The sequence below is a fragment of the Podarcis liolepis genome (assembly GCF_965112155.1).
Source record: "Podarcis liolepis genome assembly, chromosome: 6".
Lineage (NCBI taxonomy): Eukaryota > Metazoa > Chordata > Lepidosauria > Squamata > Lacertidae > Podarcis > Podarcis liolepis.
This window is the reverse complement of record NC_139559.1, coordinates 69,346,869-69,369,135: the sequence shown is the minus strand read 5'-3', so window position 1 is coordinate 69,369,135 and position 22,267 is coordinate 69,346,869. Positions and strand designations below refer to the sequence as shown.

Below are 22,267 nucleotides of genomic sequence, written 5' to 3'. Positions count from 1 at the left end.
ATACTTGGCAGTCTCTGGCCATGCTTAAAATGATCTCGACAAATTCAGCAGTGTAACTTCAAAAACAAAACAAACAAAGAAAACCAAGCACCACTGCTCTGGCATACAAGGCATACTTCTTAAAGTTTTGAAATATTATACATGACTAAGCCATTTTTCACCTTCTCACCCCTTGCCTTTTCTTGTAAGACCTATTGCAGTCGTTAAGAGTCGTCAACAGGCTCATCTCAGCTATCTGCCAATCTCCCATTCCCACCACCCTTCTGAGTAATACCCCTCCCCACCTTCTCACTATATAGAAGGATCTGGCAACTTCTGTTTCAGTGTATCTGAAGAAGTTTGCATGCACACGAAAGCTCATACCAAGAACTAACTTAGTTGGTCTTTAAGGTGCTACTGGAAGGAATTTTTTTATTTTGAAATATATGGTATTTCATATGGTCAATGTTTGATTTCTGGATATCCAGGTCATGGTGACCACCTCTACTTTAACGCTTAAGCATTGCCATCGGAACTGAGAATGTTGGCAAGAAAATGAATTGGCATCGACAGTCGATCCATTTGTTTCTTTGACACCCATAGCTTTAACTTTGTCAAAAGGCATCTCTTTGTTTCCCCCACTGTACACCCCTGACATCTTTCTGAAGTTCAGCAGCATGAGCAAAACAGCAACCATATTTCTGCAGTTTGCCCAAGGCTAGGGAAACTGGCGTCAGGATAGTCAGCATATGTCCTGCCATTTCTCTTTAATCTACTTTTAGCTGTGCAGTTTCTGCCCTTTGTTGTGTCTTTCAATGCGGATTGTCATCAGAATGGGCTGCTGGTACATTAACATGTTGCCCCCCCCGAAAAGCCACCTCCTGAATCCAGCAGTGCATAATGGGAAAGAAGAGTTCCTTTTGCTTTCTGCAGATATGTTGATGTACGCTTCATAAGAAGTTGGCTACTTGAGCAGCATATTTTTATCGCCAGAGTATTGATTTCCATGCAGCGTTTGTACTTGGGTGTGAATACTTGCAGAATGCGAGTTTGAGGTATCAAATGTAACTCACACCTGCCTTCTTGTAACACAGGTGCATGAGATAAAGGTTGATTGCATCCTTTTTAAGGCGGAACAGGCGTAGTAATGCACACATACATTTACACTTTCTGCACCATTTCAGCATGCACAACGGAGTGCGAAAATGCTTTGTATGAACTGACCGTAGGATTCTGGCTAAAAAATAAATCTGGTGGGCCAGTGTAGACCTTATTAGTGCTGAGTTTTCTTCACTTCCAGATCCCCCAGCAGCTCTGTTTGCTGCTTGCAGCATCATCTGGAACAATGGGCATATGAAATGCTGTTCAATTTATAATTCTCCTTTAGTGTTCCTTCTGTTGCTGTGTCTTGGTGTTGGGTGGTCAAACAAATCATGGGATGAAGAAAGGCTTTAGGCTCAGACATAATAGCTAATGTATAGATATGGAACAACAAACATTGTGGCTTGTTGGCAGAAAACAAACCATGGTTATTTTGCTGGACTGCATACACACATTCAAACAAACAAACAAACCATTCGTGGGCTAAACAAGCCATGGCTTATCATTTTGTGTGAACCAGGCCATAGGCATTCAGTCGTGTCAAACAAGGGAGAACTGTACAGGTGACCATTGGGTTATGCATCTCCATCACCATCTGCAAGAAGCTTTTCTAGGGGAAAGATTTTGGTGGGCTGAGTGCAGCTTATGTGCCCACCCTACCCAATAACCACGGTCTTAGTGATGAACTAAGCACAGTTTTTTAGTTTTGAACGCATGGAGAACGAATCTGTCTTCATTTCAGACTTTTGATCTGCAGTCATTACGATTAGAGGACGGAGATTTTCGCAGTTTGCTAAAATACCCAGAGCTGTGAAAAATAATACAGTTGACAACTTTAATACGATGTTTTCAGCCGGCCTCACAACTTAGTTGTCTCTGGCTTTTCCTTGCGTATGTATCAGAAGGGAAAATGATTTTAAAAAAACAACAATGTATTTTGAATCATTGTGACCCTTTCTGGGACATTATGGTGAAGGGAAGGTAATAAACCAAATAAATTTAAAACAATGCCCCACCCCAAATGAAAAACAACCCTTTCTATAAGCATCGGCCTGAGACATTCTTCAGTGCTTCAGCTGCTTACAGCCCAACCTATATGCATGCTTGTTTGAAAACAAATCCGACTGAGTTCAGCGAGAGTTCAGTGGTGCGTAGGATTGCAGCCTTAGGCTTCGATGACATGTTATGTTTTAATGGGTACACACTATAGATCTACTTTGCATATGTTCTAAAACAAGTGTTTGAAGTGGAAGCATACATTTATTTCACCTGCAAATATATGCTGCCAAGAGCTGTGATTGTCAGTCTTTTTTCCTCACAGATGCTCTAAATGTAATTTTCAAGCTTATTTCTCCATGCAGGGAAGTCTCACCCCCCCATTGGCTCTCATTTCCTGCTTCTTACATTGCTGCCAGTGCTGAGCTTGCTTGGGAGGTGGTACTAAGACAAGGGCAGGATTTTGACCCAGTGGAAACTGCCTCCCCGCGAGAGAGTTCTTAATTGTTTTGTTTTTTTGGGTTGTGTTCTGAGACAATTTGGAATACACACTTTGGAAAATGAACCAGTCCGGAAGGAAGACATATGTAACACAAATTTAGCCGTGTGTCAACAAAGTTATTTTTACATTTGCTGTGTGCGTGGAGGATACTAGCTATATTTTTCTATGGTCATATTAGTCCGTGTTTACTTCCAAATTTGTCCTTGAACCGACATTTGCTTCTATTTTTAGCTGCTAAGAAGCATAGCTACATGCTTTATTGTGAAGGTTTTCATTTTGATTTTCTTTTGAAAAGCACCTATGGCCTAGTTTGCTGGTACATGTGCTTATTTTGATCGCAGGGATGGAATAGGTTTCCCTTTCTCCATGGCCTGCAGCTTTTAAATGAGTATGAACCATCAGAGTACAGAGGGGACTTAAAATATGCAAATAGAGCTTATAAAATGGCCTTCAATGGTTATTAGTGACTCAGAGGCCCAACTTTTAACCCCACCTGGAAGTATGAGATCCACTTCTAATTTTCCACCTGATGTGTGGCTGATACCAGAAGTATCCACGCAATGATATTGCCTACCTTGGATGCATTTTGTGAGTGTTCCCAAAGGCAGGGGGAAGATGGCAAGTTTCGGTATTAATAGTGGCTTCCCACACACGGGAAAACTTGTCAGTTTTCAGACGCCCACAAGATGCATTAGGAACCTGTCAACACTCGTCTGAGTTTCCAACAGTAGCATCATTTCTGTGTGTTCAGAAATCACTTTCTCTCTCTTCCATCTTTCCCCCTCTTTCTCTTTCCACATTTCTGGAGCAATGTGGAAACATGAAAATAGAGAGGGAGGAGGAGGAGGGAGGTAGCAGGGTTGCAGGTGTTGCTGGTGGTTGCAGCACACAATTAGAGCAGACCTTCCAAGTTTCCCTATTTTGCAGGGACGGTCCTGGATTTACATAAGCCGGAATGTCCCGCTCTTCCTTAAAGGTAAAGGGACCCCTGATCATTAGGTCCAGTCATGGCCGACTCTGGGGTTGCGGCGCTCATCTCTCTTTATTGGCCGAGGGAGCCGGCATACAGCTTCCGGGTCATGTGGCCAGCATGACTAAGCCGCTTCTGGCGAACCAGAGCATCACACAGAAACGCTGTTTACCTTCCCCCCGGAGCCGTACCTATTTATCTACTTGCACTTTGATGTGCTTTCGAACTGCTAGGTTGGCAGGAGCAGGGACCAAACAATGGGAGCTCATCCCGTTGCGGGGATTCGAACCGCCAACCTTCTGATTGGCAAGTCCTAGTCTCTGTGGTTTAACCCACAGCGCCACCCGCATCCCAACTCACTCTTCCTTAGGATGTTCCTATTTTCATCAGAGAAATGTTGGAGGGTATGTTAGAGAAGTGTGCTCTAGTAGCTCATACAATGCCACATGGTGCCCCCCTCTTCATCTACCCCGAGGAAGAGTTCTGTGCAACACGAAAGCTGATGTGCTTAATCGTGAGCCTTCTAATAAAAAGGTTTCCTTTTACTGACCCTGCGAACACGGTGCACTACTTCCTTCCAAAGTTGAAAGCAGAATACGACAAAAGCGCAAAACTGGTAGAGGGGTGTGTGTGTGTTAAAGTGACCTAGTTTAAAAGAGAGGGAGGGAGGGGGAGGGAGGGAGGGGGAGAAAGAGAGAAGTTATTGCTGATGCTCTTTCTCCTTGATGTATCTGCAGTGCTCTCTTAAGTGGTTGTACCAGTGAGAAGAAGAAATTCTGTTCTTAGAAAAATCGATCCGCTAGACTCTGAAGTAAATGCTGGGGCAGCAGTACAGCCAACACCAGTGAGCACATTTTGAAGATAAAGCACATAAGATGTGCTCACCTTCAGATCTTTCATCCTTTGCCAGTAGAGAGCAAGGCTGTTTGAATAACTCTGTTTTTGACAGCTAAATCCTTCTCAGAGACCTTCTTTATGAATACAGGGATTCTTAAACATGTGACCAAGATTCCTAGGCAGCAGTGATGTGTGACTTCTTCTTCTTCTTCTTCTTCTTCTTCTTCTTCTTCTTCTTCTTCTTCAAAATGCATTTCACTCCCATGGCCTGATTTTGACTATGCCTACATGGTGTGCGATTTACAGATTATAATTTCCAAGGATCCCACGTTGGGCTGCCATTATGGCTTTCATTCTGTACAGCGGCCAGCGCTAATCATCATAACTAAGGCTTGATGGAGGGGAGAAGTGGACGTTTCATCTAAAATGTCAATCCAGCCTCCTTGGTTCATGAAAAAGGAGACTTTGGGCACCCATTTATTGTCTTACCAGCACTGCATCTGTTTTACACTGCAGCAAGGCTGCCTTGTGCAGAGTTCAGGCTGAATACTAACGGGGGGCAGAGCTCTGATGTTGCTTCAGCGGCAGTCAAACTTGGACTGAGCAGTTGTATCCCAATTGCAAGCTGTGCCTTCCCCGAAAGGTGCCCTTTCAGTTAAAGGGGACCAGTCCACACCAGCAGTCTTTTTACTTTGTTGGAGCTGGGGAGAATCTGGTCTTCCTGGGGCTTCTGGGCTGGAATCGTCTGAGTTGGAGCATGGTTGAACCCTCATCCTAAATGATTCAATAGTTCCTTTTGACCGTGCAGAGTGTTTCATGAATACTGTGTCAGGAATCTTTGTGACAACCATGTGTTGTTGTTGCCACATTGCCATTGCAGGTGCCTGTGGCTGATTAGGAGAGGCTTGCCTGAAGGGACCTACCTTCTGTGTAAACATGGTCCAGCTGCGAGTTGAGGCAGGCATTTATGCACTTCCCAGATTGTAAAGCTGCGCCACCCGTAGCAAAGCATATGCAAGTTTTGATTTGGAGAATTGTAGAGTTGGAAGGGACCACAAAGGTCATCTAGTCCAACCCTCCACAGTGCAGGAATATTTTGCCCAACGTGGGGCTCGAACTCACGAGCCTGAGATTAAGCGTCTCGTGCCGTACCAACTGAGCCACTCTCACCTTCAGAGAATACATTAGCAATATGGTAAATTCATATTTCTCCTACCAACCTAGCAGTTCGAAAGCATGTCAAAGTGCAAGTAGATAAATAGGTACCACACCGGCGGGAAGGTAAACGGCATTTCCGTGCACTGCTCTGGTTTGCCAGAAGCGGCTTAGTCATGCTGGACACGTGACCCGGAAGCTATATGCTGGCTCCCTCGGCCAATAAAGTGAGATGAGCGCCGCAACCCCAGAGTCAGTCATGACTGGGCCTAACGGTCAGGGGTCCCTTTACCTTTTTAAATGCATATTTAGAAATATATTGTGTTTCTGTGGTGACGTTTTGATTCTAAATTGGATGGAAAGGAGAAGAAAGAAGGGACCCCAAGCCTGGGGTGGGGTTTGGGTGAGAAAGGCACAAAAGTTCCTGAAAGGTTTAGAGAGTATATAAGTGCCATTTTCTGGGTGGTTCCCCGCTCCATCCTGCTTTTTTTCTTTCCTGCAAGTGATAAACAGCAGAGCTCTTTGTGGCAGAGCAAGTCAGGCTACAATACAATTGCTAAATGCTAAGCACCCCTCTAAACTTTGGGGAACTCTTGCAGGTGCTCACGCTTTGAAATGGCTTCTCTGAATTTGCTTCCTAATCAGCAGTGGGGAAATTGTGTTGGTGGAAGAGGCATGTTCGGCTCAGCTCTAAATCTTCTGTTGTACAGTGGTACCTCTGGTTAAATACTTAATTCGTTCTGGAGGTCCATTCTTAACCTGAAACTGTTCTTAACCTGAAGCACCACTTTAGCTAATGGGGCCTCCCGCTGCCGCTGTGCTGCGGAAGCACGATTTTTGTTCTCATCCTGAAGCAAAGTTCTTAACCCGAGGTACTATTTCTGGGTTAGCGGAGTCTGTAACCTAAAGCATATGTAACCTGAAGCGCGTGTAATCCAAGGTACCACTGTACTGCAGTTTCCCATCTATTTAAAAGAAAAGTTGTCCGGCAGAGCAGACTTCTCTGAAATGGAAGACGTTTGCGGCTATTGCGAGATACTTCTCTCTCTTCCAAGCATCGGAGAATTCCTCGTGCATAAAAATACACGGTCACCAGATCACATCTGTTCTTAAATGCTGGTTTTAGCACAAAGCTTTCCTGCTAACTTCGCGAGTGGCTTTTCCTGCATGGGGCTGAGCTCTGGCGCCTGCATTTCAAGGCATGACGAAGACTGGGCACCCCGAGGTCAGGGTTTGCAGTGACTTGGAATTACAGCTCCAGTGGACCTTGCAATGTCGTCATGCTTGTCGCTTGGAGGCAGCAGAAAGTTAGCTTGTAAATTGAGCTGGGTTTTTCATGGCTTTGCTTTGGGGTAATTGAGGTCGAGAAACACGTGTTTCTGAATACACAGACCCCCGATTTCCATTAATGCAGGGAAGGGAGTTAATTCCTTGCTTGACCCTCCCATTTGTTTTGCAGTTAAGATGCCATATTATATTTGGAGTCTGGTTTGACAATGTGGGCTTCCAGGTGTGGCCTGTCTGTTTTCAGGTGATTCCAGGTTCAGTGTCTATTATCTCTAGGGAGGGCTAAGAAAGACCACTGTGATCCAGCACAGAACAGGAACCTCCTTAGCTTCATAAATTGAAGCTGACTCCTGAAAAGACAGAGGTGTTATGCGTTCTGAGTTCTCAAATCTGTGAAGTGATGAGATGCCCTGCTCTGGGTGGGGTTGCAGTCCTCTGAAAGGAGCAGGTCCATAGCTTGGGGACTGGATCCAACCTTATCCCCGGAGGCTCAGGTAGCCTTGGTGACTAGGAGTTCCTTTTTCCAGCTCTGGACAGCTACAGCCCTTTTGGACATAGATGATTTGGCTATGGTACTCTATGCTCTGGTTGCTTCCAAATTGGACTATTGTAGTGTGCTCTAAATGGGCCTATCATTGAAGACAACTCAGGAGCTTCAATGGATCCATTTTTTTTACATTGGTGTGACCCACCCTGGTACCTTCTGGTGAAGGGTGGGTGGTGGTAATAATAATAATAATAATAATAATAATAATAATAATAATAATAATAATAATATGATGTGTGTGTTCCTGTGTCTCTAAAGTTTATCTCTGATTCTGGACTTGTAAAAGAGTATTGGGAAATGATCCATAATGACTTGAAAAAATGTTTAAAAGCCTGCATTCGCCCCATAGGATGCACACACATTTCCCCTTCATTTTTGGAGGGGGAAAAGTGCGTCCTATGGGGCGAAAAATACAGTACATTTAAAGAAGACTGGAAAATGTTTGTTGAATATTTGGGAAATAATTGTGTACAGCTGAAAACACTGTAAACAAGTTTTGATAAATGCAATAATGGAATAATGAGTGGTATAGTTTTTGTAAAATATGCAGGGATTTATGATATGTAAAATGAACCATGGAAAGAGAAGAAGGGAAGATTGATATCTTAAAGATGCTGGTCTTCAAAGTCCTAGTCCAGCCCTACAACTACTACACTTTAGGAAAACAATATAAGGGGAAATTATAACCCCACCCCTCCTAGTCCTGGCGTCCCAATCCAATTCACGTGGCTGTATGGGGGGGGGGGCTGGGGGCTGGGTGGAATTAAAGGAATAGGCCATCTGAAAATGGCTCACCAATATTTTTTCTAGTTAGGACCTTATTGCAGTTGGGTGTGGGAACTATGTCTCCAAGGACACGGGAAGGATGCTTGTTAGCAGCTGTTCTGACTTTTTTCTTTTGTTACATAAGCAACACTTTTTGAACTAATGAGTTGAATCACAACGATTATGTTGTTCCTGCATTCTGCTGGCAGCAACTGAAAACATGAAACCCTTTGCAAAAATAGCCAAGGTGATGTTCTAAGAATGGCTGGCTGATTAGCAATGTTTTCCATTAAAACTAATCAGTTGAAAGGCCAGTTGTTACTGGATTCCCTTCCAAATATGCATTGCTGAAATCCTTTCTCAAATTAGCCTGATAGCGCATATGCCATGTTATAACATTTTGGATGGGCTTGGCCCTGGAAGTGGACAAGTCCAGATCTCAACAATCAAATAATTTGGCCCAGCCCAAGACATTATCAGAGATGCTCTGGAGAGACATTCTGTGGCCTTTACCTGGTTCTAGCAACTTGTAAAGGGAGGCAAGATAATATATTGGCTCAAAGTCAGGTTGTCATACTTTTTCTCTCACTCTGTATAAGCCATGGTTTGTTTAACTGAGTTAGTTCATTTGTTTTACTTCTGACTCTGACCCAGCTAACCATGGTTTGTTTGAAGCTGACCCAGCTTGGAGATCTATCTTTGCCTAGTAAGCCAAGATATCCACCAGCCCTGTGCGTGCATACTCCCTTTTCACGTCACTGCTTTCACCCTCTCTTTTTGGTACTCCGTGGTCGAAGATTTCCTGGCTTAATTAACCTTGGTTGCCCATTATGTCCAAACTGTTTTGGAGCAAATTGTGATCTGAAATGATGGTTTCAAATCCTGCTTTCCTTCAGTTCTGGTAACCATAGTGTTCTGGTTTAGACATAATGGGAAGATACGGTAATTTATTCCAGGAAGTATTCAACCATGGCATACTGTGGTGGTGGTAAGGAGTGGCATAAGGCTTCTGCACATCTCAGCTTAATAATCCAACATGAATGTCCAGAGACCAAGCCAACATTTCCTACCTTGGCACTGTTGCATGCTGATTAAGACTGGAGGCTGGCAATGTTTTTAAAAGAGAGTTGAAAGTGGCAAGAGAGCAGCATCATGGTTTTCTGTGGCAAACAACAAATGTTACTTTTGTCCCTTTATCGTCTGTGGGCTTCTGAAACAATGCAAAAGCCTTTTACCAGAGGCAAAAGTGAGTCAAGTACTGTACATGTATCATGAGTGGGAATCTTAAAAGACTCAGTTCTCTTTCTGGAGGGACCCGGGTGGTGCTGTGGGTTAAACCACAGAGCCTAGGACTTGCCAATCAGAAGGTCGGCGGTTCAAATCCCCGCAACGGGGTGAGCTCCCATTGTTCGGTCCCAGCTCCTGCCAACCTAGCAGTTCGAAAGCACGTCAAAGTGCAAGTAGATAAATGGGTACCGCTTCAGCGGGAAGGTAAACAGCGTTTTCGTGCGCTGCTCTGGTTCTCCAGAAGTGGCTTAGTCATGCTGGCCACATGACCCGGAAGCTGTATACCGGCTCCCTTGGCCAATAAAGCAAGATGAGCTTCAACCCCAGAGTCACTTACGACTGGACCAAATGGTCAGGGGTCCCTTTACCTTTACTTATACCTTCTCTTTCTGGAAGCTTTTTCAGAGAGCTGAAGAGAATGGAGCTTTCTGCCCCAGTGCTGATGAGCATTATGTTCATCTATCCGTTGTATATTTTTAATCCTCCTGAATGAACAAAATAGGCTGTGTCGATGGCGTCCCATGCACTTCAGTGCAAGAGGCCAAGTTTTTCCTGCTCAACATTTACATTAATGCATTCTGTAGCTGTTCCTCAAGTGCCTGTTCCTTGTCATCTGCAAGCTTTTTTGTTTATAGTCCAGATAAGCTATTGGGAGTACAGTATGTGCAGTCAAGTCCATAACTGACCAGAAAAGCACTGTGGCTTGTAATGTACTCAAGACATGGCATTCCTCCTACCCTTTTAAAACTGTAATATATTATGCATTAGTCGGGAGCATAGTAGAGCTTCTGTCATCAGTATTAATCTGTCATGTTAGCAAAAAAGTGGTTTCTTTCCTGATAGCTATGGGGTTTCCCCTCCCTTCCTGTGACCCATGTAGCAAGTTTAAATTGGCTGCGGCTTGAATTTGACAGGTGTCGGTACTCTTACATCATAGCTACATTTTTGCACAATGCTACTTGATGTAACTGTGGGATATAGAGAATGCCCATGGGTGATAGTCAGCTAAGTTTTACTCAAGAGTAGGTCAGTGGTCTTCAGCTGGTTCAGACCCACCTCAGACACCCAACCTTCAACTATGCTGGGCAACACCCGGGGAATTTAGTGGCTGTAATGATTATTCTGTATGTCTTTTCTAAAACAGTATGTGAGATCAAATTTAGAGCAATAAACACCGGAACACGTTTTGGAAACTTCCACCTTAAAGTTTATGGGTTGGATCTGAAGGTTCTCTTCCTAGCGATCTAATTCTTCATCTGTACCTTTTAAAAAAACCCCAAACCACTGCTTTTTAACCTCACATTTTACTTTGTCCACAGTTATTTGTAATGGGTTCATGTCTTTATTAAACGCAGGCACCTGTTTCTTTTTCGGAACTGAGTTTCGCCACAGTCTTGAACTGACATGGTATGACAAGAGCTTTCAGAGAACTGGCTTGGAGGGCCTTTGGAGTTTCCTGAGTGCGTGCAGCAGGATTTGGGCTCGGCTATTGCACCCTACCAGTGACCATGCCATCCTTGCCCAATGAAGGAGGTAGGCTTCCATCTTGCAAAAAGCCTCGTATCTTGGTTATATTTGGTCAAAGACGGACGGTGCACAATTCCAAGGCCTGCCAATGCCATGTACGGGATTGGGCAGCGCACACGCACCTCCTCTACTGCATATGCCATAATGCATGGCATGAACCATATTTCTGATCCCTGCCATTCTTTCATATTAAAAGGGGGGTGGGAGTGGCTAGTTCCAGGGTTACCTGAATTATGTGCATGCATATACACCGTGTTCCCATGCTTATGCTGTGTATACAAAGTGGGAGAACCACACACGGTCTCACTGTTCCTTCATATGACCAAGGTGTATTGTAATTTGTATTTTAAAAGATTTTATAAAATGCTCACATTATATTAATTCAGGGAGGTGTGTAGAAAAACGAAAGTGCAATATGTTTACCCAAAAGAATAAAATAAAATTAATGGTACAAGACTGGAAGGTGAGCTGCGGACAGTAATTTTAAAATGCCATTCAAAAAAGGCCTGGGCACCTGAAATAGTCTTGGTCATGCACCTAAACATATAAAATAGCCCTGCGCCTGCATCTCGTTGGAGCAGGACTGAGACTGAGTGAGCTATAAATTGCTCCAAGATGTTTGCAATGCCTTCTCGACCTAAACCAAAGGGAAGTCCTCCCTTTTTAATTTGGCTTTTGTACTTTTGTTATGCCTCCTAAGACCAGGCGACAAAGAAACTTACCTGTGTGTTCAGTTCATCTTTTGTAACTACTTGCGAGAACTTTGTGACGGTGATAGAGAATTTTATTCCTCCCCCTCCCTATTTTTAAACAGATAACCAGGGGACCTCTTCTCTGACTTTGAGCTCGGAGCTGCCTTACCAAAGCACAATAAGGAGGAAAGTCAGAGAGAAGAAGAAACACGGAGCAATCACTGCGAATGTCGCTGGCACCAAATATGAGATCGGTAGCAAGCTACATATTCTGCTTACCTTACAATTAAATTATGTGATAAGAATAAAGAAAAGTGGATGGAGCAAGGACAGTTACATAGCTAAAAAAGCTTCCAGGTCAAAGTATGATAGAACATGATACTATTGCTATTGTGGCTTGTGGGTTGCCATGGGCATCTGGTTGGCTACTGCGAGAAATAACCGGGCTACTCAAATTTCTGGTCTGATCTTATTATGTTCTTAGGGAATTGATGAACCACCCTGGGATCGTCAGATGAAATATACAAATTTAAGATAAAAAAACTATCATAATTAGCCACCGAGAGAATAGCTCAGTTGTTTAGAGCATGGTGCTGATAATGCCAAGGTTGTAGGTTTGATCCCCATATGGGACACTTGAGTATTAACTGAATTGCAGGGGGTTGGACTGGATGATCCTCAGAGTCCCTTCCAAATCTATGATTCTATAAACCCAGACTGCCTTTATGAAACTCCGAATATTTCCCCACCCAGGCACTGATCAGGCCTACAGCCTGCATCAACCTTTGCTGTATGAGTTGCACTTCCAGATGTTTTGGATGCAGAGTCAGCAGCCAGTCTTAGTGCCCTAAAACTCTGGTTTATTTATGCTTGGTTGAAATGTCACCTGAGAGAGAGAATAGCTGCTTAAAGGCTTAGTCCCGGTTCTGTAAGAGCTCGCACATTTGCTGGAATGTGTGCGTTAAGTGCCTTCTATTAAACCATCCCAGTGTCTGACGTTTAACAGGACTACTCACAGTGCATTAAGCTCAACGCCTCACCCATTTCACATTAATTTTACACATGGCTTGCAAAAGAGCAGAGAGCGCATTTCTTGCTGGGCCGGAGGTTGGCTTTTTACCTTCTGAGTTTAGTCACAGGAAATTAGGTCTTGGGTGCTTATGACGAGGGCGCTGTCATTTGAATAGTCTTCCTGTAATTACCATTCAGAACGTCATTCTCTGGAGGGGGGCGTATGGCAAGTCTCCAGCTGCCCTTTCCGTAAACAGATTTCCATACCCGTACAAATGCAGCTGGGTCTTCTGATATCCCCTCTGTTTCATAAGACTCAAGCATCGCTCTGTTGCCTTTAGATACATAGGAAGAAAAAACAGGAAGCAGCCAAAGCAGACCTCAGTATTGTCTACCCTGACTTGCAGTGGCCCTCCAGGGGTTCAGGCTTGGCTCTCTCCCAGATCTACCTGGCAATGCTGTGGATTGGATCTGCATGCCATACAGATGTTCTGACCTTGAGCTATGGCTCTTCCAGGTTCGATCCCCATATGGGACTGTTGCATATTCCTGCATTGCAGGGGGATACATGGCCCTTCCAACTCTACAGTTCTGTGAGTCCCCTTTGCTTGTTTTACAGCTGTGACCTCCCCCCCTGCTTTGGTATGTCAGACACGAGCAATCGCTCTACCAACCTCTTGTGTGCACACCAACAGATTTCTGTTTGATTATTTATGCCTAGATAAGAAATCACCCTTGCTTGTGAGGTCAACCTTCTCATCCCGTTTCACAGCCAACATATTGCTGCCGATCTCATGTCAGAGATGCAGCTGAGAACTAAATAGGTTATTCCTCAATCATTTTTGGTTGAGCGACAAGCTCTTGTCGGTTCCTTTAGCAAGCTAATGTTTGCTCCCAGCCCCAGCAGCGCAATGATTAAAACTATGCAATCGGCAGGATTAGATTTGCAAAATTAAATATCGCAAGGTGAGCAGCACAAGTTTTTTTTTTTTAAAAAAAAACCAATAATAGCCTGTGTGCTAGTACTGCTGTATAACTAAATTATGTGTACTTTCCCTGGGAGTCTAGTTTGATTTCCCCCCCATGTACCTATTCCTCTCTTGCAGTACGTGTAGTAATTGAAGAAATGGGCTATGTAAAGACTCGGGACGACGATGAGACTGCAAATCTCATCTGGAGTGATTGCGCCGTGCAGCAGGAAAAGATTGCCGAGCTCCGAAACTACCAGGTACAAAGAGGAAATAACCAGGTAGCCTTGGGCACCTTGATCAGGACAGTAGAAGAAATAATAACATTTCTGTATTGCTCAACCTTTGGTGTGTGTGTGTGGAGAAATCTGTATATTTGATTGTTCATTCATGATTATGTACCCATTACCTTCTACTGACATAATGGGAAGCAAGAGCTGACTTTCCTGTTGGCAGAGGTCTCCTGGATTTCATTGGGGGGGGGCGGTGATGTGCAAACTGATTCTGCATTTGGTGGTTGCACATTTCTCTCCACACACACACACACACACACACACACACAAATACCTTTTTGCTACTGCTGTACCCCCTGAAGCTGATGGACAGCTTTTCTTGTTCCCAAACCAAAAGCTGGTAACATGAGAAAAGCACTCTCAGGCTTCTGTGCATCGGTTAAATACAGTAAGCAAGTGAAAGTGTTGGCATGCTGATTATATGTCTTCATTCAAATGGGCCCTCGCCCGATCTGCATGCCTATAAGTCAGTTACTACTTCTCTGTAGATGAGTTTACCCAGATATGCCCACCTGAAGAGCAGCCCACTGATCCACCCTTTCCTCTGTGCTTATCAACGAGCCTTTTCTCTTCTGTTTTTGCTTTGGTTTTCCTAAAAGGAAATCTGATTGCCCAGAACTTAGTTAATGGAGTTCCACAAAGAGGTCCCAGTAACTAGTGTGCTTGGATGTAAGTCTGGGAGATCAGGGGTAGTCACCGTGGTTATCCCCAGACGTTAAGGACTCTAGTTCCCATCCTCATTGGTCGTTGCCCCCTGGAACTGATGAGAATTGTTTCCCACACCTTGTGGCCCATGTTGGCTACCCCAAGTCTAGATCCTGGCACAGCCGTGAACCCAACATGGTGCCCCTTTGCTTCTCATGCTGCTTCATTTAAAGGGAAAATGTTGACAATCCTCCACGTGCGATTGCTATAAGATTAAAGGGGGTAGGAACGATAAGGCCCCATACATTGCTATAAGTAGGAGGGGGGGTCACATCACTGCACACTTCAAAAGTTCATGTGAGGGCGGTTGTGGAGCCGTGAAGGCTAGCTGCATCTCCACTACACGCCTAATCTTATTCTTCCTTTTGACACAGCAGTGGAACGTGGGGATATGGCTCTTGCATGCAGCAGAAGTTAGGAGCAGCTCATGCAGCCCCATAGCTCTCTTATATGGTCTTTCAGTGCTTGGCAGGGTGGGGTGGAGACCGAGCACCTGAAACCCAGTATAGTGGTACCTTAGTTCTCAAATGCCTTGGTACTCAAACAACTTGGAACCCAAACACTGCAAACCCGGAAGTTAAGTGTTCCAGTTTGCGAACTTTTTCCGGATGCCAAAAGTGCTCCGTTTTGAGTGTTATGCTTCCGATTTGAGTGCCACACTTCCGATTTGAGTGTTACACTGAGGTCTGTCTGTTTTTGCTATTTATTTTGTGTTGGATTTTTTTTTGCGGCTTTTTTGTTTTGTTTTTGTGAGTGTGTGGAACCCAGTTCAGCTACTGATTGATTGATTGTGTGACTGCAGTACATTATTTATTGCTTTCATTTTATGGATCAGTGGTCTCATTAGATAGTAAAATTCATGTTAAATGGCTGTTTTAGGAGTTGTTTTTAAGAGTCTGGAACAGAATGATCCATTTTGCATTACTTTCTATGGGAAAGCATGCCTTGGTTTTGGAACGCTTTGGTTTTGGAACAGACTTCCGGAACAGATTAAGTTTGAGAACCAAGGTACCACTGTAATAATTAAACAGGTCCATGCTGTCTAATAGATTTCCAGCATCTACCTAGCATAATTAATAGCGGTCTCTTGTAGGTACTGAGTTTGTTACAAGTCTAAAATAAATTCTAGTAAATTCAATTGCTGACCCTTCCCTAACGTATGTCTTTCCCTCTTTTCTCCCGCCAGAGAATCAACCACTTTCCAGGAATGGGCGAGATCTGTAGGAAGGATTTCTTAGCAAGAAACATGACCAAGTAATTTCCTTTTTAATTTTTGTGTGTAAAGGAATGCAGTTTAATAAACTCTTTTTTTTTTTTTGGTAATGTAGCATTGTTTTCTGCCATCTAGGGACCTTGTGGGTCAGTTTTAGCCCACGAGTTTTATCAAGACCCTGTTGTGAGTGGCAGATGGCTGTGTAGTCACAATAGTTATGGGGAACGCTCTGATTCAGAATCAGCAGTTCACTAGAATATCATTTGAATGGGAGATACAGAAAGGGAGGACTGTTTCTTCCATGCCCTACTTGTGAACGTCTCAGAAGTATCTGGCTGCCCACAGTAGGAAACACAATGTTGGAGTAGATGGGCCTTCTTATGGGCTCTTCTTTTGATGAACTTCCCTTATGTTGTTATTAGTGTGGCCCGATCCTCTGGCTTGACTGGTTAGGAAACTGCTCTGCACACTCTTATTAGCGTGGTAAAAAGCTTCCAATAGCTGGTTAGCCCCAAAATGGAAAACTAGCGAGGTCCCGACTAAAGAAGAATGGCAACTTAAGCTGATGGAATATGCGCAGCTAGCAGACTTAACATATAGAATAAGAGAACTAGAAGAACATACGTTTAAAGAAGATCGGAAAATGTTTATTGAATATATGGGGGGAAATTGTGTACACATGGAAACGTTGGCAGCATTAAGATAAATTCAACAGTGTAAATAGGTTTTGATGGATGTAATAATGGAATATTGAATATATATATATCTTCCAATAGCTTCACCCCAAAGAAGTAGGTAAATCTTTCCAAGCAGCAGACAAGAAATAAAAAGATGGGTTTTGTATGTAACCTTTTCCCCAGGTATGTCTTAGTGCATGTGTTCCTCAACTAGGGCAAAATGCCTGTTTGGTTCTTGGACCAATGTCTGGAGCTTTGAGCAGCCCTGGTCCCTGCTGTTGTTGGGATATTGCCAAAAGGCAATTTTCTGCACAGAGTCCTTTGTATGGTCTTGATGAGAGCTCCCTGCATAAAGTGAAGGTTATGAGATCAGGTCCCTTATTGATATCATGTTATTTCTGTGTGTGTGTGAAGAATTAGGATCTTGAACAAAGATATAGACCAATGCAGCACCTGCTATCTAGCTCCTTAATGCAGGGATGGTCACCTAAATTGTTTTGTGTGAACTGTACGCTTTGGTTAGATTCCCAAGAATCTGAGCTTTTCAAATTAAAGACCATGTAGCTTAATGCAGATCTGCAGAAAGAAAGAAAATTCTTGGGGGGAGAGAGGAAAACAGGCTAGGGGTGTGGAATTATGGCTCCATCCAGTAACCAGATCATTTCTGGTTCTGGAGACCAACTCAGAGAAAAAGTACTATTGGGGAAAAGAATTGTGAGGAGGGGATATGGCATAGGTTGCTTGCAGGTGGTTAGCATTCCTCAACTGCGTGTTCCTTTTTCTCTTAAAATTGGATCACTCACCCTCATTTCTATGAGGGTGGGGCAGACCTGCATTTAAAACATGGGTCTGCCACCTTGGCATTTAGCTTAGCCCTAGAACAAATGGAAAAAAAAGACTTGGGCAGATTGAACAATTTTGAATCATGGGCTTTCAATCGCTCAACAGAGCTCGCCCCCCCTTTCCTTGCCTTGTGCTCCTCAAAATAGGGTCAGGCTGGTTGGGCGATCCCCCCCAGAACAGCATGCAGCGAGAGGCGGGGGATTGTTCTGTCTGGCAGGCTGAAATGCTCATGCAGATCCGACGTTTGTGCGACATTGAATCATACCCATTAATTATAGCGTAGCTGGGAGTTCATTTTAAGAAAGCATGCTGTAGAAGTGGCAAAACAAATCTCCTCTCTTTTGTTCTAAAGAGGATGTCTAGAGGCAACTGTGTGAATGGGGGAAAAAAAAGGGAACAGCGACAGGCATGACAATGTATCTGAGGACACCAGCTGAGAAAATTGGATTCGGCAACAAGCCCCGCTGCCCCATATTTTCATCTCTTATCTTCTCATCCCCGCCTTGGCTTCAAAAAGTTAATACATTTTGATGTGCAATTCAGAGCTATTATAAAATAAAGAAGTAGATGTGCTTAGACTGTTGTCGTCTGTTGCAGTCGGCGTTTGGGTTTATGGTACCTGCTTCCATTTTGCCTTTTGCAGGGAGGGAGAGAGACAGAGAGAGAGAAATAATGAATGCCTTCTATTGCTATATAGGGCATCCCGTCTAATCTACAAGGCCTTAGAGCAGCTCTCGATAAAGTCACTTGCTTTTCCATATCTCTATTATATTAGAAAGGGCTGCCAAGACTCACAAGGCCAGTAATATGGAAGTGCAAGAAGAGAGGACCAGAAGCAGCACCAGAATGAATATAGGAAGGGGCCTTATACTGAGACAAACTATTGGTCTATCTGGTTCCATATCAACTACCTTGGAAGTAGCTTTCCGAAGGATACAGTAGGGATCTTTCCTAACCCTAGATGCTTTAGTTGAGATTCCTGCATTGCAGGGGGTTGGACTTATTCAGTGGTGGCCAATCTCGGCTCTTCAACTGTTTGGGGACTACATTTCCCATCATCCCTGACCACTGGTTCTGTTAGCTAGGGATGATGGGAGTTGTAGTCCCAAAACAGCTGGAGGGCCAAGTTTAGCCACCACTGGACTAGACAAATCATCAGGGTTTCTTCCAACTCTATGATTCTATGAACTCCTTGACGTTCTTTGTTCAAAGCATGTGGTCTACCACTGAGCCCTGGCCCGGTAGGAAATCTGGGCCTAAATTGAACAAATACCCCTTCTGAGCACATCTTTATATTTTACACATGTGCAGCAGCCATCCTCTTGGTGCAAATGGGAATAAGAACAGGATCACATCTTTCCATTTTAGGTGCTTGTAGTTGCTCACCTTGATTTTGAAAGGTATAAGTCCTCTTCTGATGAGTTTTGTCATTCTGTGCAGAGAGGTATCCTGAGTTTAAACTTTGTCCAGAATAGGAGAGGGAAATGTTCACATTCTTGGCAAGAAAGAAAGGTGGAATAGAGGAAAGTTCTCTGGCATGAGCTCCATTAGCTTTCATTCAAAAGGGGCTTACATAAGTGGCCTGAGGCCCAGGCAAAGATTGAAAGCGTCAGTATTTCAGCTCACTAGTGGAAGGAGTTGTTCCTAGGAAAAAGAAAGCTCCCATATGTGGGTTTCTTTCTTTCTGTGGATTATTGTCACTTTTGCTGCTAATGAGATTTCCCCATCTTTTGTCTTGTGGATTAGTAAGTGGGAAAGAGGATCAGCTGTGTGCATCAGCATCCCTCAGCTGTGAATTACTGAAACAACCACCAAGTGTATGTGAGTCTAATCTGTTAGATAGCATACTTTGGAGAATACAATACTGAGCCATTGGCCCCGTTCCTACAACCATGTTTATCACCTGCTGACCAGCATGCACAAAAGACATCACAAATCACGCTCAATCACAAAGAGGGTTCATATCACCTCATGTGGAATGCCTTTCAATGGATGGACACCCCAGATTGAGTGAGATGAATTGGCATTTCGTTTGAATGAAAGAATAAGTCCCTTTGTTACTTTTGTAGAAGTACAAACATCAAAAAACCTAGCTGAGCTGCTAAAGGAGACTGTAATACAATTTTGTGTGTGGTACCTCGGTTGTAATCTGAGTTACTGCAGTGCCAGTACTTGGCTCTATAATGATCCTGAGCACAGCAATAAAAAAAAAACTACAGTGGCAATTGTGTTTTGTTGCGCCGTTAGCGAGTAGTTTTTGTGACAGGCTATCTATTGTACTGAGGCCTTGATGTTCTTGGCTGCAGTCCTGGTTTTGCAGATGTGCTTGTCAGTTTTTTCAACTTTCGTAACGAGGCAAGAAATCTAAAGCACAGACCTCTTCTTGCCATCAATTTGATTTTAATTAATTTTTATAATGAAATGTTTTTAGAATGTTGGATTATTTGATTGTTGTTAGCCGCCCTGAGCCCGGCTTCGGCTGGGGAGGGCGGGATATAAATAAAATTTATTATTATTATTATTATTATTATTATTATTATTATTATTATTATTTCCAATGGCAGTTGTGCATAATCTCCTTGCGGAATCAATACATTGCATCCAAAGCTCTTAGGTTTTTGTTTGCTGTTTACATGTCACACAGGGTGGCATAGTGCACATGTTTCTTCTAATGTTTCCCTGCACAAACAACTCTTTAAATACCTCAAACTTTAGGCATATGAAGGTTCCCCTTTACGTCAGAAGTATCAGTGAATAGAATGAGCAATAATTCCCATGAATGTGTCCCTGCCTTACCCCCCTGTAAATGAAGGAATAAACTGCAAATAGTGTAAATGGTACAAATGAAAATTCTCTCCCTTAAGGGTTTCCCTGTGAGTTGTTGGAGGAAGTTTCAGACTGTGCAGTACATAATTGAACTCGGGAAAAGAGAGAAATCCATGCATCCAAATATTAAATAGCAAATCCCCCTTTGACTGTTCTGTAATCCTGCTGTTGTTAAGTTAATAATGTTCTCTGTTACGTCGGCAAACCTTTGTGGTGATACTACACGTTACAGGTTGTTTTTGTGTCGTTTTGGTACGTTACCCTGTTCATATCGATGACCTTGAGTGGAATATGACGTTGTGTAAGTGACCCTCCTCTCATACAATGGGACTTCCTCTTCCTCTTCTTTCCTCTGCAGCCTGTGCACCTCCCAGAATCTGCTCTGGAAGGTTCCTAATTCTCTAGAGCAGATTTTGAGGGCGCTGCAGGGAGGAGAGGTAAGTCAAGGCTACTGTGCAAGCAGAAGTCCATTTCACTCTCACGCAGACTGTGTTAAATACAACCCATTTGCTCCAGTGGAACAGTTGGAGGCCCAGTCTGTTAGTATCTGATACTGAAACATAGCAGGCTTAAGCCACAAAATATGAAAACTCTCCTTCCTTCCTTCCTTCCTTCCTTCCTTCCTTCCTTCCTTCCTTCCTTCCTTCCTCCCTCCTCCTCCTCCTCCTCCTCCTCCTCCTCCTTCTTCTTCTTCTATTTAAAAGTTTTACAGACATACAGATCTGATAATTTCCCAACAAACACATATGTTTTGACTTTCTTCCACCCCTTTTGCAGTTTCTTATAGTTATAATTTCTTAACACTGCATTTCCTACATTGTTCTGTTTATTACCTACTCCCCGATTTATCTTTAGCATTACATTTAACCAGTGCTTTTTTCGGGGGGGGGGGACGCAGGGGTATGCATAACCCTAAACATTTTGTGAATCTAAGTTTGGCCTCATTGAGGGGCAGTATTTCAATATGAGTAGGAAAATGAGAGGACCCCTAAACATTTTTTAAACAGAAAAAAGCACCGCATTTAACAGCTTGTTTTTACATTAATCCTCTAACGAACTTGCATGTTTACAAAAACTTGTCCAGTGTTCCACAGATCCCTCCCCCATTCTTTAATAAAATTTCTTTCTTTCTTGGTTTCTTATTGTTCCGGTAAGTTTTGCCATTTTGGCAATTCTTCTTCTTTCCCCCAGAATGATCAAATCTCAGCCTCAGGAGTACAGCTTCATTCCTCGAACGTGGATCTTCCCAGCAGAGTACACACAATTCCAGAATTATGTAAAAGAACTCAAGAGAAAACGAAGACAGAAAACATTCATCGTCAAACCAGCTAACGGTGCAATGGGGCATGGGTATGTGCAGGGTTTAAAGAAGCTTCTTTAAGTCCGCCTCCTCCAGCTTGATGCCTACCGGATGTTGCTGGCCCAACTCCCATTGTCCATGATCATTGGATGCCTTGGCTGGGGCTGATGGGAGGTGGAGGCTGGGGCTCATGGGAAGGCTGCTTACAGGTTCTTCAATCTTGTGTTTCACCTGCTGTTACTATTACTGTGAATTGAACTGAATATAGATTATATTGTTCTTTGTAAATATGACCCATGAATTTAGAAATAACAACAATGATGTCAATCGGATTTTTCATACAATAGTAAAAACAGTGACACGTATTTGTTTTTATTTGCTTTTTTCTTTTCTTTTTCTTTCTCTCTTTTCAAATATGACAAATACGCAGCTCAGGTCAATTCTTTATCTTACAAGAGTACCAACATAGTTAAAGTTGTTTGCCCAGGCTTAGCAGCAATAAATGATTTTTAGTCATTTTTTAGTATGAAATGGTGTAATAGGGCGAAATAATTCATGCTCGTTTACAGCATGGTTTCTTTTAAATAAAGCTTCAACCATTTTCCAGGGCAGGATTTTTTTAAAGGTAAATATGTGAGAGGCCATTGAAACGTAATTGATGGCACTCATAACAAAGCAGCTGGATAGACTCTCTGGAGAACCTTATGACTTAAAAAGCTGATTTAATTCCTTAACTTGTTGATTTTACTTCAGTCAATGAGCACAATCTCCAGTGGTGACAATGAA

At 43.2% G+C, this 22,267-nt stretch overlaps 1 protein-coding gene across 5 annotated transcripts in view; it reads left to right on the top strand.

The window, feature by feature from the left end:
• The window catches only part of TTLL7 (tubulin tyrosine ligase like 7), a 71,730-nt gene that overhangs the window by 8,941 nt on the left and 40,522 nt on the right, over positions 1-22,267 (top strand). For 4 of the 5 annotated variants that reach the window (XM_083510638.1, XM_083510639.1, XM_083510637.1 and 1 more), the window contains exons 2-6: positions 10,782-10,959; positions 11,768-11,899; positions 13,763-13,884; positions 15,809-15,876; positions 21,373-21,531. In XM_083510638.1, coding sequence (XP_083366764.1) covers positions 10,935-10,959; positions 11,768-11,899; positions 13,763-13,884; positions 15,809-15,876; positions 21,373-21,531 — 506 coding nt within the window. In that variant the 5' untranslated portion in view covers positions 10,782-10,934. The other variant, XM_083510641.1, reaches the window with a different exon arrangement.